The 21,280-nt window shown below is 51.3% G+C and overlaps 1 protein-coding gene across 1 annotated transcript in view; it reads right to left on the bottom strand.

The window, feature by feature from the left end:
- Nucleotides 1–563: 563 nt before the first annotated feature.
- LOC125744847 (plexin-A2-like) overlaps nt 564–21,280 on the bottom strand; it is a 96,620-nt gene continuing 75,903 nt past the window's right edge. The window contains exons 22-31 of the mRNA XM_049017125.1: nt 20,282–20,348; nt 20,006–20,152; nt 18,369–18,528; nt 17,280–17,383; nt 9,282–9,381; nt 7,445–7,635; nt 7,048–7,217; nt 6,588–6,800; nt 5,533–5,683; nt 564–4,041 (exon numbers count right to left, since the gene is read on the bottom strand). Of these exons, the coding sequence (XP_048873082.1) occupies nt 3,946–4,041; nt 5,533–5,683; nt 6,588–6,800; nt 7,048–7,217; nt 7,445–7,635; nt 9,282–9,381; nt 17,280–17,383; nt 18,369–18,528; nt 20,006–20,152; nt 20,282–20,348 (1,399 nt within the window). The 3' untranslated portion in view covers nt 564–3,945. The remainder of the gene's footprint in view (nt 4,042–5,532; nt 5,684–6,587; nt 6,801–7,047; nt 7,218–7,444; nt 7,636–9,281; nt 9,382–17,279; nt 17,384–18,368; nt 18,529–20,005; nt 20,153–20,281; nt 20,349–21,280) is intronic.

The following is a 21,280-nucleotide window of genomic DNA, read 5'->3' as shown; positions in this document are numbered from 1 at the left end:
TTACCGCGGGGCCCCGAATACGGGTGCACATCGATGACGGGGCTTTAAAAAGCGTCCCCTGAGATCGACCAGGATTAGCCATGATAAACAGCCGCCTTCCGCCGATGGAGGCTAAGCGAGGCCGCTCCACCCTGGGCAAGGGCAGGGATATGGCCGGGCTAGCTCAGCTGTTTCCACCGATAGCCCCTTTGCTTGAGCTACTTTCCTGGAAATAGTCATCCTTTTGGGAGTTTGACAGTCGCCTGGGGCCCGGTCTGTGCTATTCACCGACACTTCATAGTGTGTCATGTCTGCCTGCCCACGGACCCTGACCAGTCCACGGCCTCAAGCACCCAAATTACAGTCATTATTCTGATATCAAGGCATTAGTAGCTGCAGTTGTAGACTGGTAACTGATCAGTAGATGTTACCAAACCAGCAGACTTTTCCATCCATGGCTTGAGTTCATTTTGTAATATTTACTGAACTAAGAAAGGTATTTCCTGCTCTTCTGTCACAGTAATGAACAAGCAATTAGTGTCCCTGTTAACAATTATACCAAATAAGGAAGGCGTCTCTTAGTGAAGCATGAGATCATTTACCTACTCATTCTGGAACTCCATGCATTGTTTTTTTTTAACCAGTAAAGTTTATTTATATATAACAACAGTACAAAGTGAATCCTTGGCTTGCAAAATAGGTGTGCTTCATATTTACAATAGGTACACAATAATATTATAACAAAACCAAAAAAATAAAAAACAAGAACAACTTTTTTTAAATACTTTAACTCTCTTACAATTTTCACAACACTTTTATAAAACAACAAGAACAGACAGCCATTATTATTATCGTTGTTGTCATTATTATTTTCATTTACTATAATAGAGAACTCCAGTGTCTACAATGAGTGAGAAAACAGAAGGATTCTGCTCTGTGTGATAGGAATTTCTTTCTTGGGATTTTTTTTTTCGCGGATGACAATACGGAATTAAAAAGTGCGAAATGAAGCATCTCCTTCATTCATCTGGTGTTTATCCTTTTTTTTGTTTGCGTGCCTTTTGAGAAGCGACAGCGAAAAACATAATCCGAGAACTGAAAAGTGTATGGATCGCCATCCGTCACGATTGACGCCTGCCATCCCGGGCGGAACGTCAGCAACGGCACGGTTTTTGAAAATCGAATCCCGTGCCGTGGAATCTCAAGCATTTGACGTTAACATTCCCCATTTTCACTTTGTCGGAATGGAAATCGCCCCACGGTCTGTGTGTCCAAAGTGAAAGATGTGAACCGAAGTCTCGTTTGGAAGAAACTATTCCAACAGTAACGATTCCAGACATGAAGACGCAGCGAAAAGGGTAAATATTCACCTTTCTCATTGTGTAGCTTTTTGACCACATTGGAACGGAAGCATTTACGTTTTTCAAGTTTTGGACTACACAACGACAAAACAGTAACAATCCATGCAACGCTTTCATGTCGAACAAAAGATCTCCCTACAGTACTCAAATCGGCTCCTTCGCTAGATGACCAATTAACAGGAAAGGCCAGCATTATATTTAAGAAACACTGTAACATAAAAATGATTAAAAAAAAAATAATTCTGCCGATCTCAGCACAGACACTGAGGAATCAAGAGCAGTTAAGTGCCAGGCTAGAGCAGAGCAGGGAACGAAAGACAAAAAAAACAGGAGGATGGACTAGAACCCAAACAGACACATACAGATAGTATGTTCCTCTGCTGGAGTGCATGGGCTAAGTGGAAGCAGAACAGGATCAGAGACACCATTTACCCGGGTCACCTAGCAATGCTCAGGTGGTCGGTGCGTGTCTGTGGCCCTTTAAGACGCCGCCCTCTCTCACACATCTTATGCACAACAAGCAGCGTTCTCTCCTTCTCCTACAGACATAATATTTTGATTCTACAGTTAACTAACGTCTGTGGTTCCTTCAGTCCTTTTCCCTCTCTAAGCATACATTTCATCATTAAAAGTGTCTTTTTGAGGAAATTACTTGAAAAAGGAGAGTGTCGGACTTCACAGTGAAAACCTACCCTAGCAGAACAGATGGGTTTTCTGTACCAAACTCATTAAGCGTTCAGAAATTGGGCCTAAGGCTGAGGGTAGCATAAGCACCTAAAACTCCCACAAATGCCATCCACATAAGTTCAGCACGCTTATTTAATCCTACTAATTTCAAGTATTGTTTCATGTAAAAGATACCTGCTAGCGTGTACCGGTCTGTGCTAACAGGTGAATGCAGTAGAATCTCTTAACTGGTTCCAAATAAGGTGACACCACAGAGCAGACCACTGTCCTAATTATCAAATGAACTTCCCTTGGCCCCTTGAAGGTCATTTTTCTCTGGGTAGGATTATTATTATTATTATTACTATTATTTAAAAAAAAAAAAACTCACTCCGGTTACCATGCATTACCCTTGACATCAATCACCTCTATGAGCCATGCTTGCAGTCAGGATATTTTCCATCAGATTGAAAAACCCAAGACTACAAAAAAAATATTTTACAGACAATCTAATGAGTTCTTCCTGGTGCTGCGGCATGGTAAATGAGACAGAGGGCTCGCGGCTCCTCCCTGGCTGCGTACACCCCTACCTAGCGCCGAAGAACTCAACTCCTACGTGAAGCATTGACTGACACAGAGACACCATCGTTTGGCACTTTGTTGGACCGTTGGAGAGGCTGAGATCTTCACTGTGGACGGGGCCACCGGCGAGGGATCGGGATGGCACTACTGAAACAGGAAGGAGGTGGAGAAACCAACAAGAGCATTAGCACGGAAAAAAAAAGAGGAAGATCATGGCAGGATTACAGTCTGTGGCCGGGTAATCCCACCTCTCACCCGCATGGGACTGTGCGATGCCATCACAGTCTTCAGGGAATGTTACTTTCAAATAGGCGGTCAAATTCAACCTAATTATTATTATTAAGTAAAATAAATCAGTGTGTTTTGGCAAAAATAAAACATCATACACGGTCCAGGTATGGATGGAAGCAGCTTGCTGATAAACTGTGTGACTTCATGCCACTGACTAGACTTCATCTTGCTCCTTCTGTGACAGAAGTAAGAGCCGTTTGTTTACACGCGAGGAGACAGGAAAGTGTCCATATTTGTACATTCACATATAAGGTGAAGTTGGAACGTACACCCACGGACGGGATGGCTTCGTTTTAGTCGAGGGGAGTCTTTTTGGAGATGCTTCGTGATAAGCAAGAAGTCGGTGGTGGTCGTTGTCTTTCGTACTGTAGCCGTTGGCTGGAGCCGTGACAAGGTGCTCGATAGGAGCCAATCGGCTTTCAGTAGGACTCCTTCTCTTGTTTACTTGCTCCTTGATGCAGTCACCGGTGGTCCTCCTGTTGGGAAATCGCGCCCACTCATCCGGCGTGCGGGAAAAGGTGCCAAGCGAAAGGGAACGTCCATTTTCTCCCCCCAGTGACGCCTTTAGACTGGAGCACACGCACAAAGTCACAGAGCAGCAGCTGTCCGCGTCACAGAGATGGGGAAGTCAGTTCGGAGAAAGAAAATATACACATATAAAAATAAAATCCGGAAGTACCCGGGATATCTGCAGCTCGGGAGTGACGCGGGCGGCGTAAGGACAGGGAGCCTCTCCTCTCTCCTCTGTGGCTGCCATGTTGGCTTCACTCGCCGCTCTCTTCTCCTCCTCCAAGTTGCTTCCTGATGTGTCCCTTCTATTTTTTTTTAAATCCATCCCTTCATCTTGATACTATTTATAGCCTAAGAGCCCCGAACAGCAAGCTCCCCACAGCCTGGCTGAGATAGCCTTTAAATGGAAACTTATCGTAATTTTTACGGAAATTAAAGCCCATTGTCAGTGAAACTCCCTGGCCGTAATGGGAGCTGGGTCTTGAGCAGGTTGCGGCTGATGGTGTGGTCCAGTCTTTTTATTGGGGGGGGGGGGTTTGCTGGTGCCCTCCCTCCCTCAGCTCTCCAGGGACATGGCGCCGATGAGCTGCTCCACCTTGTAGGCCAGCCGCTGCTTGCGGGCGTGCTCGTCCTGCTCCAGGGCTGCTGTGATCTGTGGAACACAAGGGAAGCTAAGCTAAGACCCAGATGCTAAGCTAAGCCCATAGGGCTAAGCTAAGAATGCAGCACGAGGCTAAGGATATGCAGCTACGATTAGGTCGTCGTGCTACATTAAGGATGCAGTGTTAAGCAAAGGCCTGGATGCTAAGCTAAACCTATAGGGCTAAGCTAAATATACAGTACAATGCTAAGGATGTGAGCGCATGGTGCTAGACTAAGGGGATGATGCTGCACTAAACCCACTGTGCTAACCTAAGAACACAATGATAAGGTAAGAGGCACAAAGGAAACACTAATGTAAAGCCTGTCCTGTCTTCTGTTGCGCCTGCTGCTAGACGCAGATAACAGTGATACCTGCACGACTTCATCCTAGTGCGAGCAGGATTGTCTTTCTGCAGATATGCACTTGAGAAAGGAAATGTAATCAATGTCGAAGAGACAAGCCGGGGCGTCGTTACATCACTCCCGCGGTAATGCCTCTGCTCCGGTCGATCCGTGCCCCTCTGTTCCCGCACAGCGGTGGCATTTGTCAAGCTGCATTCAAAGCTGGGCCGAATCTCCCTTTATTCGCTCTAATATGACGTCTGAAGCATGAGATTGTTGACTGTATGACATCCATCCATTTCGATGTTTTCCCATAAGTATCAAACAAAAAAAACGGCAGGAAACAGATCAATAAGGACAATGTCGAGAAGTCGATGGCAATGACTTCATCCTGACATCAGCCCAGCAACGCAAGGCTGTCGTTAGCCTGACAGCACACCCCTTTCATCCTTTGTAAATCCTGCGTGCGGCTACATCACTCTTTGGCTTCGGCGTGATGAAAGAGGGGTGGCAGGGGTGTGTGATTCAAACCAGGCATGGCAAAGGATGCCCCTCATTCAGGGCAACGGCATCAGCTGTAGTACAAGCCCTGCCCCCCCCGCGTTCCCTTTCATCTGCTAAACTGCTCTCGCATGCTGACAGCGTCGGGTGATTAATCTGTTCTGTCATATGCAGGTGCAGCGTGTCCCTCCAGCCTCCCCACCTGCTGGCGCCCTCTGGAGGTCAGTGGGGAAACGACCAATAGAATATAAGGGTTTAAGCTGTGGGAGGTATGGAATGGAGTGGGCGGCTTATGGAAGGCAGAAGCACTCTGAGTATTGGAAGACCTGCATTTTACACCCAACCTGATGCAAAGGTCAAACCGATGGCTCCCACGAGAAGCCCTGACATTAAGCAGTTGAGGTAACGACTCCATTATGGGACTGTAACGGAGCATGCGGCCAGCGGCTTCCTCTGCGTCTGAGCCACGACCTGAGCTCACCTTCACCGGTATGAAAGTGGGTCGCAACTCGGACCCGCTGTTTCATCGCGCTGCTGTTCCGGATGGGCTGAGCTGTCTTACCAAGCTTTTCAGCTTTCCGGACCTGGCCGAACTTCACATATATGTTTTGCCCGTCTGGCCTGCTGCCTGCGGTCACATGACCGGCCCACGCCTTACCTCCTGGCTGTATTTGCTGACGTAGGAGTAGATCTCATTCAGGGCACTCAGCATGTTGAACTCGGAGCAGTGCAGGCGGGCCTGCTCCGCCAGGTAGGCGTTCATGTCCTGGTCGCTGATGGCAGGCAGCCGGTTGATGTCGGCATAGTACCTGGGGGGGTGGGAAGGGGGTGGATGGACACAGGTCGGTTTCACACGAGACAGGGCCACTGTACCTTTAAGCATTCTACAGGATTCAGTCAGAAAGTTAAGCTTATCCAGACGCTTCCAAGCACTGGTCACTCATGTGGGTTATTTACAGTGAATATGTAAGGGTTAGTGCCGGCCAAGCTGTGCATTATATGTTCACAAGGCTGCGGAGGCAAAGAACCATCCAACGTACAGTGGAGTACGTTTAGAAATGTATAATGAGCGACTTGGAGTGCGTTAACCAACTTATACCATGGTTACCGCACATTTGGTGTACCTAAAGACATTTTCATGTGTACGAGTCAGAAAGGCATTTATTAGTGCAATTACCTTCTTCTGCCAATGATGAACTGTTTTGGTTTGATTTTCCTTTAATTTGAAATTGCATTCTATGTCTGGAATTTCAAGTAACGTTAGAATTAAAGATTATAATTGCACTTTTATTGATTACTGTGATTTGCCTGGCTGAACTATGTGTGCTGTCATAGAAAATGAATCGACAACCTCCTGACCATTAGGTTAGAGAACTCAAGGGCGCCATGGTATAAACTCAAATATCACAGCAGAGACGCTCAGTAGGTAACACCCCAGAAATAATCTTGTCTTCATGTGATCTACCAGCTGCCTCTCATTTTAAGGTTGTTTTGAGTTGCATCGGGACACACAAAACAGGGTCTTGGGGCGGCATCGGCTCAGAATTGGGATAGAGTCTTGGGGCGGTATTGGAACAGGATCTGGGGCGGAATTGAGATCGGGTCTCGGTGGTATCAGGATAGGGTCTGGGGATGTTATTGGGAAAGTGTCTCAGGGCGGCTTTGTGATAGGGTCTGGAAGGTATTGAGAGCCCCTGTAGTGAAAAGCCTCACCTCTCTACCCAGCTCTTGTAGTTGGGGATATCCTTGGCGTAGAGCAGCTTGTTGGAGGGGGAGTCCTTGCCCAGTCGATGCTCGGAGGTGGAGCAGGAGTCCATGAAGGTCTGGGCCACCACGGAGAGGCAGGCATCCGTGATGCTGCTCTTGTGGATGTCGAAGACAAACTGCGGGTTCTTGATCACGTTGACCCAGAAGCGTAGTGGGAGGCTGTAGGAGACGTAGTTGTTAGTAACCCGGCTGTTGGCTGTTTCATATTAGTGCGTGGACAGTGCAGTGTAGCAGAAGATGGGACACGTCACAGAGTCTCATAAGATGCAGAGCTGTTAGCCCTTGTGTTTATATTATCATAATTATGCTAACAATGTAAGAAAATGGAAAAATGAACCCGAACACACGGGTTCATTTATAAGATGGCTGTCTGTACGCACGCAGTTTCCAAGATGGCTCTACATACCAGTTGCTCTTCCAGGTGTGACGGACGTCGGTGTCATGGATGCTATGACGGTCTGCCTGCTCGTCTAGGAAGTCGAACATGTACTTGATGGCAAGGGGCAGGGCACTGCCTCGGTGCACCGTGCTGAAGAGTGTCTCGAACAAGTCATCCACAAACTTCTGCAGTGTGCCCTGAGGGTGGGGGAATCAGGACAATAACCAGTAAGCCAGGGCGCTCCCGGCCATCTGCGGGGGCTGTAGTCAGCCAACGTTGTTTATGACAGGCTAACGTATCCTGTTCAGGGTGACTGGCTCTGGTCACTGGCACCAATCCCCCCAATGCACTTCTGAGATTAAACTGCCCTCTAGCTTCAGCAGGAGTGGTCTCCATGGGAACAGGGCAGCGTCAGTGGCTGTACCTTGGTGGCCAGTAGGCGGGTCAGGTAGATCTCGGACACCATCTTGCTGCCGCGGTCGCCCTCCTTCTGGTCGCCGTGCTCGTGGTTCTTCACCAGGTGCCAGACCTTGACGCCGCTTTCCAGGTCTGGCGTGATCATGGGGGCTCGGGAACGCAGGCTGTCTGGGCTTCCCGTATAGCGGAACGAGGAGTCTGTGGGGGGGGGCGGGGAGGGGGGAGGAATGTGAGCTGTAGCAAAATGACCCAGAACCCCGCGAGAGCCGCTGTAACTTTTTACTAAGTGCAGCCACGTAAAAACACATCAAGTCCCCGGAGCAACTAGGGGTTAAGGGTCTTGATCAAGGGCCCAATGGTGGAACCACTTTGCAGACCCTGGGATTGGAACCAGCGACATTCCAATCACAAGCACAGCAGCCTACTGAAATCACACATTGCTCCCATAACACATAAACACACACACACACACACACACACACACACACACACACACACACGACTCACTGGGTAATTACACTCATTCCTCACGCACTCATTACAAAGCTGGGACCCCTGGCACGTCTCCTCTACGTCGTCCAGAAAATTAATGGCTTCACATTAGTTCCACCACGTAAGACAACTGCAGAGCCTGATAACTCTTACATTTGCAGAAAAGAAGGAGCATCACTGGCGGGGGGTTTATATAAGAGTGAGGCCGCAGGGGCACTGGCCTGCTCGCGTTTCAGCCCCGCATGCGACAGCACGGCCCTGTCACACCCCCCCTCTGTCATGCAGCTCTGCTCATGCAACGAGACGGAAAAGCATCGTGCGAGTGACATGTGACACGTCTCCCTCACAGACAGCATCGACCTATCAAAAGGCTTCTTATAAGCGGGGGTCTCCTGCCCCTCCCCCAGCCAGGAACCTTCACCAGATCGTCCTTGCTCCCACCAATTAGCATCCCTTTCCCAGAGCCATCAGAGCCCCTCGTGGGATCACGGATTTTCAAAGGCGAAGGTCTCAGCGGTGGTCACTAGGGAAACAGTCCCGAAATGAGGGTTCGATGTGGCGGACAAATAGGGAGGAAGCCGAAAATGCACCCTGTGAATGGGTGGGGGGTCATCTTGGCACAACTGCACAAATAACAAACAAATAAGGCAGAGCACTTATGCCCCCACGCCCCCTGTACAACACGGAAGTCCACAGCGCTGTAAAAATGTACATTCTGGTATGAATGATGAGAGCTGGTTTCACCAGGTGTGCTTCGGCTGGGCGGCGCACTGCCGCTTGGTACATGGCCCGCCCCCGCCTCTGCGTTACCCCCCAACCCCCCACTGGGCCCGACATCCTTTTCAGCTTTCACTCCCGCCATGCGTGATTGGCTCTGCCGCCCGGCCCCGCTAAGCGCGGCCCCGCCGAGGCAAGTGCTGCGTGTCACCATCGCCTGGGCTCCGAGCTCGCTGTCGGAATTATCCTTATCATTCTTAGCGGGAGAAACATAACGAGAAAGTCGAAATCAACACTTCCCCTCCCCCCACCCCCCCCCCTGGCCTCCCTCGAGCTTCAGCCGGCCAAGACGCAGCCTGAAAAGTAAACTGCAGCACAAACAGCACGGGGAAGATGAAAGCAAAGAACGAAAGAAAACAAAAAAAAGAGAAAACGAACGTGACCAAAGAAATCAGAAATTAATGTAGAACTTCATGCTGCTCCCTCAGGGTCTGACCCAGGATCAGAATCCATCACGATTCAGCCCTGTGTTGGCGGTCAGGGACACCACGTCGTCCTCCGGGGGCGGCCCAGCGTGGGAGGTGGACACACAGCTCTCACGGGAGCCTGAGGAGGGTGCAGGTGGGCTCGCTCACCGTATCTGCTGATGGAGGTGCGGGAGATGCTGGCCGTCGGTGGGATGTTGTAGGACGACGTCTGCTTGGGTACCAGCGCCACCACACAGCGGTCAGATACCTGCAGGAGAGAGGAAGGGAGGGGTGAACTTGGGGATGGGGGGCACTGCTGTGGCCACCTCATGTATGAACACCAGAGGGAAGAAGGTGAGGAATCTGTCCAGAATTTTCCATCGCCAATGATACGAAGCCAGTTGAGAAGCTGGGAAACAGCCGTCCTCCGATGCTCGGGATGTGCCGATGCTGACGTTACAGTCCAGTGTTGCAGCACCTTCCTTCCACGCCCTGAGTAAATGTTCCTGTGCCTTCATTTTAACACATGACATCTTTTATTTTTGGGGGGGTGGGGTGTAGTCCATGCCGTTTAAACCCCCTGGTGTGAGAATTTTCAGGCCTCTCTGATCTCGCTCAGTAATCTCCCCCAGTTGAAGGCGGAGGCGGGGGGGGGGTGGGGGTCATTCTCAGCGCTCCCCAAGAGAATCGAATAAACCTGAGATTTTCACATTAAAGGAGAGTCTCCCAAAAAAAATGCAGTGGTCCCACTGTGCCCCCCCCCTCGCTCTGCTCAATGAGCCCCGATGCCCCCTCCCTCCCATTACATGGATGTGACACGCTCGGAAAAAGGCAGCATTTAACATTATGAATGGCTCCGTTTTCCTACTTTCGCTGCTCCAGCTTTTTGGTGCCCCTCTCCTCCCCCCACCCTGGTCCAAACCCTCACGGTGCTATTTATTTCCCTCTCATGGGGGGGTTCGCTCTCATCAAGGCTGCCATATCGCTGCATTAACAATGGTGGAGCTGAGAAATACTAATGCACGTGTACGCGTGTGCGTGTGTCTGTATGTCTGTCTTTGTGTGTGTGTGTGTGTGTCTGTCTTTGTCTGTGTGCATGTGCTTTTGTGTGTGAGTGTATGTCTGTCTTTGTGTATGTGTGTGCTGCGTGTGTGTGCGTCAGTGTGTGTGTGTGTCTGTCTTTGTGTGTTTGACTTTCTGGGAGAGTGCTGCGTGTGTGTGTTGTGTGTGTATGTGTGTGTGATGCGTGCGTGTGTGTGTGCTGCGTGTGTGAATGTGCTGCATGTGTGTGTGCTGCGTGTGTGTGTGTGCTGCGTGTGTGTGTTGTGTGTGTATGAGTGTGTGAATGTGCTGCGTTTGTATGTGTGTGGTGCGTGTGTGTGTGTGTGCTGCGTGTGTGTGGGTGTGCGGTGTGTGTGTGTATGCTGCGTGTGTGTGTGTGTGCTGCGAGTGTGTGTGTGTGCTGCGTGTGTGTGTGTGGGTGTGCTGTGTGTGTGTGTGCTGCGTGTGTGTGGGTGTGCTGTGTGTGTGTGTGCTGCGTGTGTGTGGGTGTGCTGTGTGTGTGTGTGGGTGTGCTGTGTGGGTGTGCTGTGTGTGTGTGTGCTGCGTGTGTGTGGGTGTGCTGTGTGTGTGTGTGTGCTGCGTGTGTGTGTGTGAGCTGCGTGTGTGTGTTGTGTGTGTATGAGTGTGTGAATGTGCTGCGTTTGTATGTGTGTGCTGCGTGTGTGTGTGTGTGTGTGTGTGCTGCCTGTGTGTGGGTGTGCTGTGTGTGTGCTTTGATGCTGTGCTAGGGTGCATGTGCCCAGCGACGTCTGTCCCTGAGCAGCCCGCCTAATGAGGGCCGCATCCCGGCCATATTGGGCAGACGTGCCGCCAGGCATCATGATGTCACGGCCCCAAGCCTTAATGGCCCCCAGTATAATTAAACATGGCGTGGAGACCCCGTGACGGGAGTCCGGCCAGACAGCATGTGCCACTCACATGCATCCTGCGTGTGGCGCTCTTCCCAGGATACACTCTCCCTTTCTCTCATACTGTTCAAACCCCACACCTGCACATCATTCCTTTGTGTGAAGCCTTCTGACGACTAAGGGCCAAAAGGTCAGGCCTGGCCCAGAAAATCCTCCTGGGATATGTGGGGGGGGGGTTCCTTTCCACTCATTGATGAGCCCTGGCAGCTGTTAACCTGCCTGGCTGTTGCAAGAGTCTCCCTCGATGGCCACACTAGGGGGCACAGGAAAGCAGATGAAAGTAGCCAATTGAGGGAACCCGCCTACTCCCCCCCTGCCCCCCGCCGTGCCCCTTTGTAACGCGGCGCTGGATAAAACCAGAAAGGACAGTGGCAGGTGCATTTGCCCTTCTGGAATGATCTGTAGCTAGATGCGATAAGGCTCCAGCAGACGTGATTCTCGCCGTCTCTGATCCTCTGTCCCCTGATTGGTATCGGAGCCGGACCTCAGGTGCACTGGGACACACGGGCAGCCACATGAAACAGCGCAGGACAGATCTGCAGATTTAATTCAGTCCTCAGATGGCTCAGATGCTCCCACCGTGAAGGTGGTGTCCGGTCCTGCCTCCGCGGTGTGCGTGTGCAGTTAGGGTGCGTGTGTTCCTCCGCGGTGTGCGTGTGCAGTTAGGGTGCGTGTGTTCCTCCGCGGTGTGCGTGTGCAGTTAGGGTGCGTGTGTTCCTCCGCGGTGTGCGTGTGCAGTTAGGGTGCGTGTGTTCCTCCGCGGTGTGCGTGTGCAGTTAGGGTGCGTGTGTTCCTCCGCGGTGTGCAGTTAGGGTGCGTGTGTTCCTCCGCGGTGTGCATGTGCAGTTAGGGTGCGTGTGTTCCTCCGCAGTGTGCGTGTGCAGTTAGGGTGCGTGTGTTCCTCCGCGGTGTGCGTGTGCAGTTAGGGTGCGTGTGTTCCTCCGCGGTGTGCGTGTGCAGTTAGGGTGCGTGTGTTCCTCCGCGGTGTGCGTGTGTAGTTAGGGTGCGTGTGTTCCTCCACGGTGTGCGTGTGCAGTTAGGGTGCGTGTGTTCCTCCGCGGTGTGCGTGTGCAGTTAGGGTGCGTGTGTTCCTCCGCGGTGTGCGTGTGCAGTTATTGTGTTCTCCTCGCCTTCTGCGGATTTTCTCTGGATACTGAGATTCCCTCTCCACCTTCAATAAACACCTGAAGACCCGCCTGTTCCATGAATTACTCTACTAGCCTGATGCCTCTTCATGTTCTTACATTGTACTGGCCATTTACTAGTCTTACAAGGTTCTTGTTTTGTATGTTTATTTGTGTTTATATCTATCGATGTTAATTGGAGTCTTAAAATCGCATAGTGTGTGTTGTGGGGACCACCTTTTCTGAAACTGTTTATCCTATTCAGGGCCACAGGGGTCTGTAGCCAATGGGCACAAGGCAGGGAACGGCCCAGAATGGAGTGCCAACCAATCACAGGGCACACTCACACACCATTCACCCACACATGCATACCTATGGACAATTTGGTGACTCCAATCAACCAATCATGTTTTTGGATTGTGGGGGGCTGGGGGGGGGGGGGGGCGGTGGGAAACTAGAGTACTTGGAGGACACCTCCATGATGACACAGGGAGGACATGCAAACTCAACGCACATGCACCCCCAGCTCCCAGAGGTGGAGGGCAACAGCGCTAACCACTGTTCCACCCCAAGAGGAAGCTCAGTTTTATAAAAATATATGACTAGAATCAAAAACCTAAAATTTCCAAAAGAAAAAAATGACTGGTATTTTGTTTGGTGACTTATGGTTAAGGATAGAGCTGAGTATTGGTTAAGCTCGTCATATTGGGATTGGGGTTTTGCACATAGAAATGAATGAACGGTCCCCACAAAGATATGAATGCGAACGTGTGTGTGTGGTCAGGAATCCCATCCAGTCTGTACCCCCCGCCTTCCCGGGACAGGCTCCAGGATTACCACAGCCCAGTACCAAATACGTGCTTCTGCAAGATGGATGCGATCCAGTCCTGACTCCTGTGCACAGGGCAGGCTGGAGTATGTTTGTTTAAATTTGGATCTGACGGTGCCTGCAAAGTGCAAGCTGGGCTTTGTTTGGGGAAGCGGGATTTAGCCCCCCCCCTCCCCGCCACCCACGGATGCCGTGTGACTGATGTTCAGGCTTGGCTAAGGCGGAGGTAGAGGGCAGCAGTGCTGCCAGGCCGGCCGGCCTGACAAATCCCGCGCCCACTCGCACGCCGCCGCTCATTAGCATAAACAGATGGCCGCGTGTTTGATGAAGGGCTTGTTTTACGCGTCAGAGCCGTGTTAGACTGAACAATAAAACAAAGCGCTGCATATAAAAAACAGGTTCCTCGCCGCCGACGTAGCCGGCTTCCTCAAAAGCAGCTGTTAGACTGCTAAACTCGGTAATTAGGCAGACTCAGGCCGTGCGGCTAACATTAGCTACCTGCGCACTCGTCCGGGAGACCTTTGTAAAGCCTCCCTGCCGCGCCGAGGAATAGGGTTTGGCTTATTATTCAGAAACGGGTCCAGGATGTCTGCTGTTAGCAAATGAAACGCACCAGCTGGCTGTCTGGTCAGTTGGTGCACATTATCCGTACAACTGCTTATGGTATTAGTCTGGAACCCATCCGAGGAAGATCACTCTGGGTGGGTCGGTGAATTTCTGGACACGCGTACTGTATAGTAGGGGGCAAATCTATGCTTGTTTTTAAGATGCCGGGCATTATATTGCCCATAATTCATACAGAGGGCCCAACCTTCTCATCAGCCAATGGTATGTTTTGAATCTGTGAATGACAAGGGAGAGGGCTCTCCGAGGACCAATCAGCTTCCAGCTGGGGCCAGTACCCCTGTGGTCCCGCCCCTGTATACACCCCTGGCTATGGGACTGGCGGTTGCCTGTTTTCGGACTGTGAAGGGTAGCTGGTGCAGTTCTCGACTGATGCTAGTAATCCATCGCACAAACCCTTATGTAAGTCGGATTTACCTTCCCATACCATTTGGGACAACTTACTGCAACAGACACATAAGCCAGAAATACACCAGTGGTTCATACTAAAGAGCACATTATAAATAAATAAAAAAGCGCAGATTTACTTATAGGAGTATGCTGCCTTTTTGCGTTGGTGTAAACTCGATATAGCTCGTTAGTCTACACTCTCTGTATCGCTGATATTTTTTGTCTGGGTTTACTTAAGCACGCGAGTCCTGTGTCTCTCTTCCATCACTTCTCACACTTTTCCTTCCCTTTTTCTCTGCTTCATTTACGTAGAATCTACCTGGGATCGCACCCCCTTCCCAATAACGGCCTTCACTCAGCGACCCATGTGGGAGACTCAAACCTTGGGGTGTTTAGGACCCTGCGGATGCCAGCCGGTTGTGTCACTCCCGTCCCCTTCCTGGGCTGTGGAGGATTTTTGGCTGCGTACGAAGTGCGAGCCAACAGCATCGGCGAGAACAGCCTCCCCGTTTGGGAGACAGCAGCTTACTTAACACTAATTTGAAGGGCGATTGTTAGCGGCCTGGAGCTGTGAAACTGAACAAGATGTGGGCGTCTGACCTGGGGTCACATGGCGCAGGTGTCACCCCTCACTTCATGCCCTCAGTGCCCGCTGCTCCCATGGCCCTGACTGCCCACGCGTTTCCCCTGAACCTTAATGCTGGCCTCTTCCCTCCTGCTGTTACAGAACCAGGGGCAAATCTAGTGTTTTTTTTAATGGTGGGGGGCATGAGAGAGGCCATAGCTCATAGAGAGGCCAACCTTATTATTAGCCAATGATAGATTTTAAATCGGTGATTGACAGGGAAAGGGACCAATCAGCTATGGACACTGGCCCCAGCTGAAAGGTGTGTCCCGTCCTCTGTCACTTACCAATTCAAAACGTACTATTGCCTGGCGCCTCAGCATGAATTATGGCTCCTCTTATGCCCCCTACATTAAGAAAATCCTAGAACCAGCCCTGCACACTGGAGGCTTCAAGCATCATACCCCCCACAGTACACACACACACACACACACACACACACACACACACACACACGTGCACATGTTCGCCGATGCTTTATTTAAATTTCTAATCTGCTTTGCCTACCTCCCATGCCGCTCAAACCTTGAAATTGGAAATTCCCTGAGTCTAAGCACTAGGGCCTACACACCCCCCCCCAAGGTGTTCTAGATTCCCCTGTAATGCCATTCATCGGCTACAAGGTTAACAGCCTCACCTCCGAAGATTACAAAAGGGAGAGATTTGGCGGTGTGTGTATGTGTGTGTGTTTGGGTGGGGGGGGTGGGGGGGGGGGGCGGTGGGCGTGCAGGGGGGACAAGGAGACTCACGAAAAAAGATGAAAGAATCCTTGACAAGTCAAGAGACTAATCAAGGCGGGGAGATAAGAATCCGGGCCGGTCGGACACTCGGCGTTTCATATCGCCCGTCCCCCGACTGGGATTAATGACTTTGAAGATTCTCTCGATCATCAGGCCGTGTCACAGAAGTGATTGAATTAAGATATAAATGCTGGCGTGCTGAGGGTCCGCTGATGTTTTTTTTGGGTGGCAATAAAAAGGTGGGAATTAGCATATCTACACAAGAGATCGCTTCCAAAATAAGGAAGCTACTGCAGGTGAAGGGGGGGGGGGGGGGGGTTACTGGGGGAGATCTACAGTTTATTGCCGATCCAGCTGCTCCCCAGTTTTCCCGCTTGGCGTATTCCGCTTCCAAATCCCGCCCCCGTTCTTCCCTCCCTCTTCCACTCTCTCCAGCACCTGCTCCCAGCACCCTCAGTTCCTGCCGTGGGGCCATCATGTCTTGCCAGTCCCGTCTATGGACCCCCCCCGCCCCCCCTCCTCAACAGCCTTTGGCTAATGCTCTTAACAGCCCGGCTAGTTCAACTGTTAGAGCATAAGACTCAGTCTCAGGGTTCTGGGTTCGAGTTCTACTTTGGGAGTCATAAATGAATAACCTCTCACTTGGGATCAATAAAATATCTCAGAAAAATGAGAATGGGTGTATGAACATTTCCAGTATATGTTTACTGTTTAATTTACTTGTGTTAAATGCTAAATTTTAATCATCAATGTTTTAGGCTCTTGAGCAAAGCCCCTAACCCCCAACTGCCCCAGGGACTGGTTGACCCTGCTTTCAATTGCAGCCCTGCAAGGAGACCCCTGGAAAAGACCCCCCAGCATGCTAAATCCCTTCCCCAGCTTTCTTGACCCCCCCTCCATACCTTTGGGAGTCAAACAGAATAAGGGAGCCACTTTCCCAAAGCTAAACGAATCAAGAACCCTTAGAACCCCTGTCCCCTCCCCCGCCGGGGTCCCTGAAGCCCCGTTCACTCCGCCTCCCTCAAGCCCAGTGCAGGCAGTGGGACGTAAACTTGTGACCCCCCCAGAGGCTGAGAGGTGCTGCTTGGCTCCAAACGTGGAGCTGAGTGTTGCTAATTGCCACAGTAACAGGTAAGAGAGCAGTCCCGGCACCAAGGGTGGGATCGGTTATAGATGCCAGGAGGGTCGGGGTCACCGTCGGCCACATGGGCCTGACTTTGGAGAGAGTTCGAACCGTACTGCAGCCCCCTGGAGCGCCGCTTCACAGAGCTTTTGTCCATCTGACAAAAAACACGGCCACTTTTTTCAGCGAGCCGGGGAGGTGGGCCTCTGCGGGACTCGGCAAGCATCGCAAGTCCCCGGTAACGCAGCAGCAAACGCCGCACTCTGTTTTTTCACACTTTGCCCAGTTGTCAGCACCCGATGCAGATTCTGACCTTAACAGCACTCATAATCTGACACTATAGCATAATTACTATCACTTAATTTCAGGAAAAAGCATGACTTTCACGATTTAAAGCTATAAAAAGCCCCAGCTAATAGACAGACCTCAGGCAAACGGGCACTCAGCATTCACATCCTTCTGCTTCGCTGACATGCACGTATTTTTGGCATCTATACTTAAGAGAATTAAGTGTGACATTTCACTCGAGGTTTGAGCGGCGAAGATCTCAGTGGGACTTGAACCGACAGCCTACTGGTTTAGGATAATGCTCACTACATGTCTTAACCTTAAGAGCTACAAAAGGCTACATTGTAGCACCTGTTTTGATCCCAGGTTTCAGCCGACTGGACCATCTGCCTACTGGGCCACCTCAGCTTGGTAATCATATGGGCGGGGCCCCTGCGTTTTCAGGAGGCTCACCTGGTAGTGCAGGAGGGTGTTGAGTCTCTTCCAGTCGTTCTCTATCTTGGTAGTGATGTCTTCGTCCTGGAGCACCACCCGTGCCAGTCGCCCCTGGCGCCACTCTGGTGGTAGACGAGGAGAAGCATTGGGTCAGAACACAGTAAAGTTCCGTATTCTCGAAACAGGCACGGAACCCACAGAAACCAGTCAATGCAAGGTATATTACATGTTTTAAAAACACTAAAAATTAGACAGCAGATGGGGTGATTAGATGATTTTTTAAGGTGGGGGGGCGGGCATAAGAGGTGCATAATTTATGCAGAGGGGGCAACCTTATCATTAGCCAATGATATGTTTTTGAATCAGTGACTGACAAGCGAGGGGGCACTCCAGGGGCCAATCAGCTTTTAGCTGGAGCCAGTGCCCCTATGGCCTCGCCCCTGTGCTTACCTTTGCTCTACATGGCTTGGCCATGCCGTGGTGAAGGAGGTGAGGGGTGCATGCGTATATTGGATAACAAAAAAGGAAAACAGCCCAGTAGAGGGTGTGGAGAAGGGGAGTGGCAGATAATGAGACGATAACGAGGACACTGATAGGAAGATGGCAGGCGGCGTGCCCCCCCTGCGGACAGTGATCATCGATTTTCTCCTCTGTTGGCCGGACCTCACAGCTCAGCCAGCCACATGGCCTCGGCCCTCCGTCGCCCCGGCGGCACGACCTCGGAGGACCGCATTTCCACGGCGATGGAGAGACAGAGACGCCGTGGGGGACGGCACACACGAGCGGAGAGTGCGGAGACGAGACAGGCGCGGCGGCGGGGTGCCGGGGGAAGGCGGGGGGTTTCCTTTGTTCCCTGCTTGTTTCTTTCATGATCCCATTCAAGGCGGAGATAACAGCCTTGGAAGCAGGGGGATTGCACTGGACCAGGGTGGGTAGGGGCACCCATGGTGACAGACGGAGCGGGTGTTCCTGCCACCCGCTGACAGGCCCATCTGCCGGCCCTTACCTGGGTCATGTGGCTCGACCCGAGAGTCTGGGTCCGCCCCAAGCCTCTAAGCGGGGACGGTTAGCAGTTAGCAGTTAGCCGCAGTCATCGCAGCAACTCACCCAGGTCCATGTCGACGGCTCGTGGCCGCTGCGAGTACGGCATGTTCTTGTAGACGGCATCCAGGATCTTCTCCTTCACCTGAGTGACGGTGTCACAGTTGAGCACCTTGACTGGGATCTCGGGGCTGTTCTCGTTCTCGGGGTTGACGCAGTTCAGGATCTGGGAAGAGGGAGAACGGAGGCTGTGAGGGAGGCCTCTCACGTCGGGGTCCGTGCCGCTCCAGGCGGGAGCTCTAAGAGGCTATTTCCGCACTTGCGGGCTTCCGAAAAATCTAATTTCACACTTGCGGTGGGACACCAATTTCCAGTTCTGGCAGGGTATTAACAAGTAATGAGCCAAATTTCCCATCAGCGCAATCAGCGGCGTGTCATCTCGACACCGTCTGACTGTCTGAATTCCCCCCCCCCCCAGGTATTCCCGGCAAAGCAGCACAATGCCCATCATGACGCTGGTTCGACACAGACCAGAAAATCAGAGCGTAAGGTGGCGAGGACGGCCGTGCGGTTTTCATTTAGCCCAGATTACAGAACGCCATACTTCGCTCTCCCATCCATCCGTGGGATTCCTCTCCTGCTGGCTCCGAGCATCATGGGAGGCTTCTGTCATTAGGCTCTGAGTTCACTGTCAGGTTATCCCCGGTGGTCTTTTTTTAAGCACAGTGGACCGAAAAGACGGCTGACAGCTTCTCTTTTTTCTTTATGGCTTTATTTTTATTTCTTGCTACCGCGAAGATGCTCCTGGGAATCGAAAGGCTATTGTTTGCGTCTTGCTCGTGAGAAAAAAGAGCCGAACGCGGAGTATCAATGAGCTACAGGGACTTCGACAAGGAATGCTGGATATTCGCTTCTCACGCAGAACCAGTACGAAAATAAATTGCTTCTAGTTCTTTTTTCTTACAGTATCAGTATTTATTTGGAGCCAAGCAAGCTTTCATCAAAAACTGAGATTTACTGTACAACTGTGATTTTTTTTCTTGCAAATAAGTGATATTTAGTCTACATATTAAAGAAATATACTGAAAATACAATACAAATATTTAAGAAAACTGTTTCCGTTTATCACAAAGTATAAGACACATTCTGAATTGATTCCCATTTTCATCTGCCATAACTTAGCCTGGTTACCCCAGTCACCTTCAGCCAAAGAAGAAATGTAGAATTACTTAAAAAGTGTCTCCAACACAAAAGTATCTCCTTGAAATGCCTCCTGCTGAAGTGTCTCCAACTCAAACTCAAATGTCTCCCACTGAATTGTCTCCAACACAAAAGCATCCCTAAAATGTCTCCTGCTGCAATGTCGCCCACTGAAACATCTCCAACATAAAAGTATCTCCTTGAAATGCCTCCTGCTGAAGTGTCTGCAACTCAAATGTCTCCCACTGAAATGTCTCCAGCACAAAATTATCCCTAAAATGTCTCCTGCTGCAATGTCGCCCACTGAAATGTCTCCAACTCAAACGTTTTCCAACTCAATATCTCAATGCCCAGCACTTGTCTGATAAATTTTCTTTGCATTGACTTGCTTGTTTTTAACTATTCGGATAAGCAACCGAAATGCAGGAGTATATTATATAAAGGCAAATGTACGCAGGATGGGTCTATGAACATGTGTTTGTGGTCTGAGAGCGCACATGTACCAGGGTCTTGTACTCAATCTGCTGCCGGATGAGCTTGTCCTCGCTCAGGGAGTAGCGCGCCTCGCCAGTGATGGCGTCGATGGGACCTTTCTCCATCTGCTGCTTGATGGCGCAGTATAGCATGAAGAGAGGCTCCCCGGCACACTCCTGTGGGGGCAGAGGTGTTACTGATGCTCCAACAAAGACACACCGAGGTTTAAATAAGGCCTCAGGTTAACACACACACACGCACACTCACACACGCACACACACACACGCAGCTGATCGCTTGGTTACCTTGAGGAACTTGTGCAGCAGGAAGGCGAACCAGTTGGTGAGCATTTTCTCAGCCACGGACTCTGTCCTGCAATCACAGAGGAGACTCGTCACCTCGGTGCCCCGTAACGGTGGGCCAGCCCCAGCGGCGGGTGCAACCGCCAGCCCTCGAGGCGCTCCCAGCAAGCGGCCAACACGCTGGTTGGGTTAAACGGGGGGGTGAGAGCTTTCCGGCCTGCCAAGTTTTATTTCGGTTTCTGTGCTGACGCAGGAGTAACCAGCATCTTCAGAGACGCTGAAGTCATATTCTCATGGAGAGAGAGAGAAACAGGGATGGGGGGATGAAGGAAAGGAAGAACCGGACAGGTGTGCCAATTACAGGGCTGTGCGTCGGCCTTGAGAGCGCCGCTGGGGGGGAGATACCAAATAAAACCAAACAAAGGAAACCCCTCTCCTCTTCATGAAGGAGGAGAGAACAAGCAGGACACCCCCCCTCCCCCCACCTCCTGAAGACCCCAGAAACCCGGGTGAGGGAAGGGCTTGGTTTGCTTGAGAGAAGCCGAGACGCAGAGTGGTTAACGAACATGAAAAATACATGAAAGGGTCACAGCGGCACCGCTGAGGACGGGCCAGGCCTGCGCGGAATACCGATGCAGCTCCGCTTCATGACGCGGGGCTTGGTGCCGCCTCCGGAAGCCTCCGCTTCCATCGAGACCCCCCTCTGCTTGCTGCCCCGCCCCACCAGAACCCCCCAGCGCCGCCTCTTCGCCTTCACCGCCGACTCGGGGTGCCTGCCGGTAATTTACTCAGCGGTGCGCTGCGAAAATGCCCTCTCATTGCGGGCGGAATGACTGTGATTATGGCAGCGAGATAGTGGCTGGGGCCACTGAGCACGGTGAAAGGGGATTAGATTAGCCGGGATCTGTATAACAGCCTCCATGCTGGTATTAAACACCGGCTCGGCCCACTGCGCTCCTTAACTGCACGCCGCTCGCCGGAGACAGTCGTCATCGGGTCCAT

The sequence above is a fragment of the Brienomyrus brachyistius genome, chromosome 6 (genome assembly GCF_023856365.1).
Source record: "Brienomyrus brachyistius isolate T26 chromosome 6, BBRACH_0.4, whole genome shotgun sequence".
NCBI lineage: Eukaryota > Metazoa > Chordata > Actinopteri > Osteoglossiformes > Mormyridae > Brienomyrus > Brienomyrus brachyistius.
Note: the sequence above shows the minus strand (reverse complement) of the source record. Positions and strands in the feature narration are given on the sequence as shown.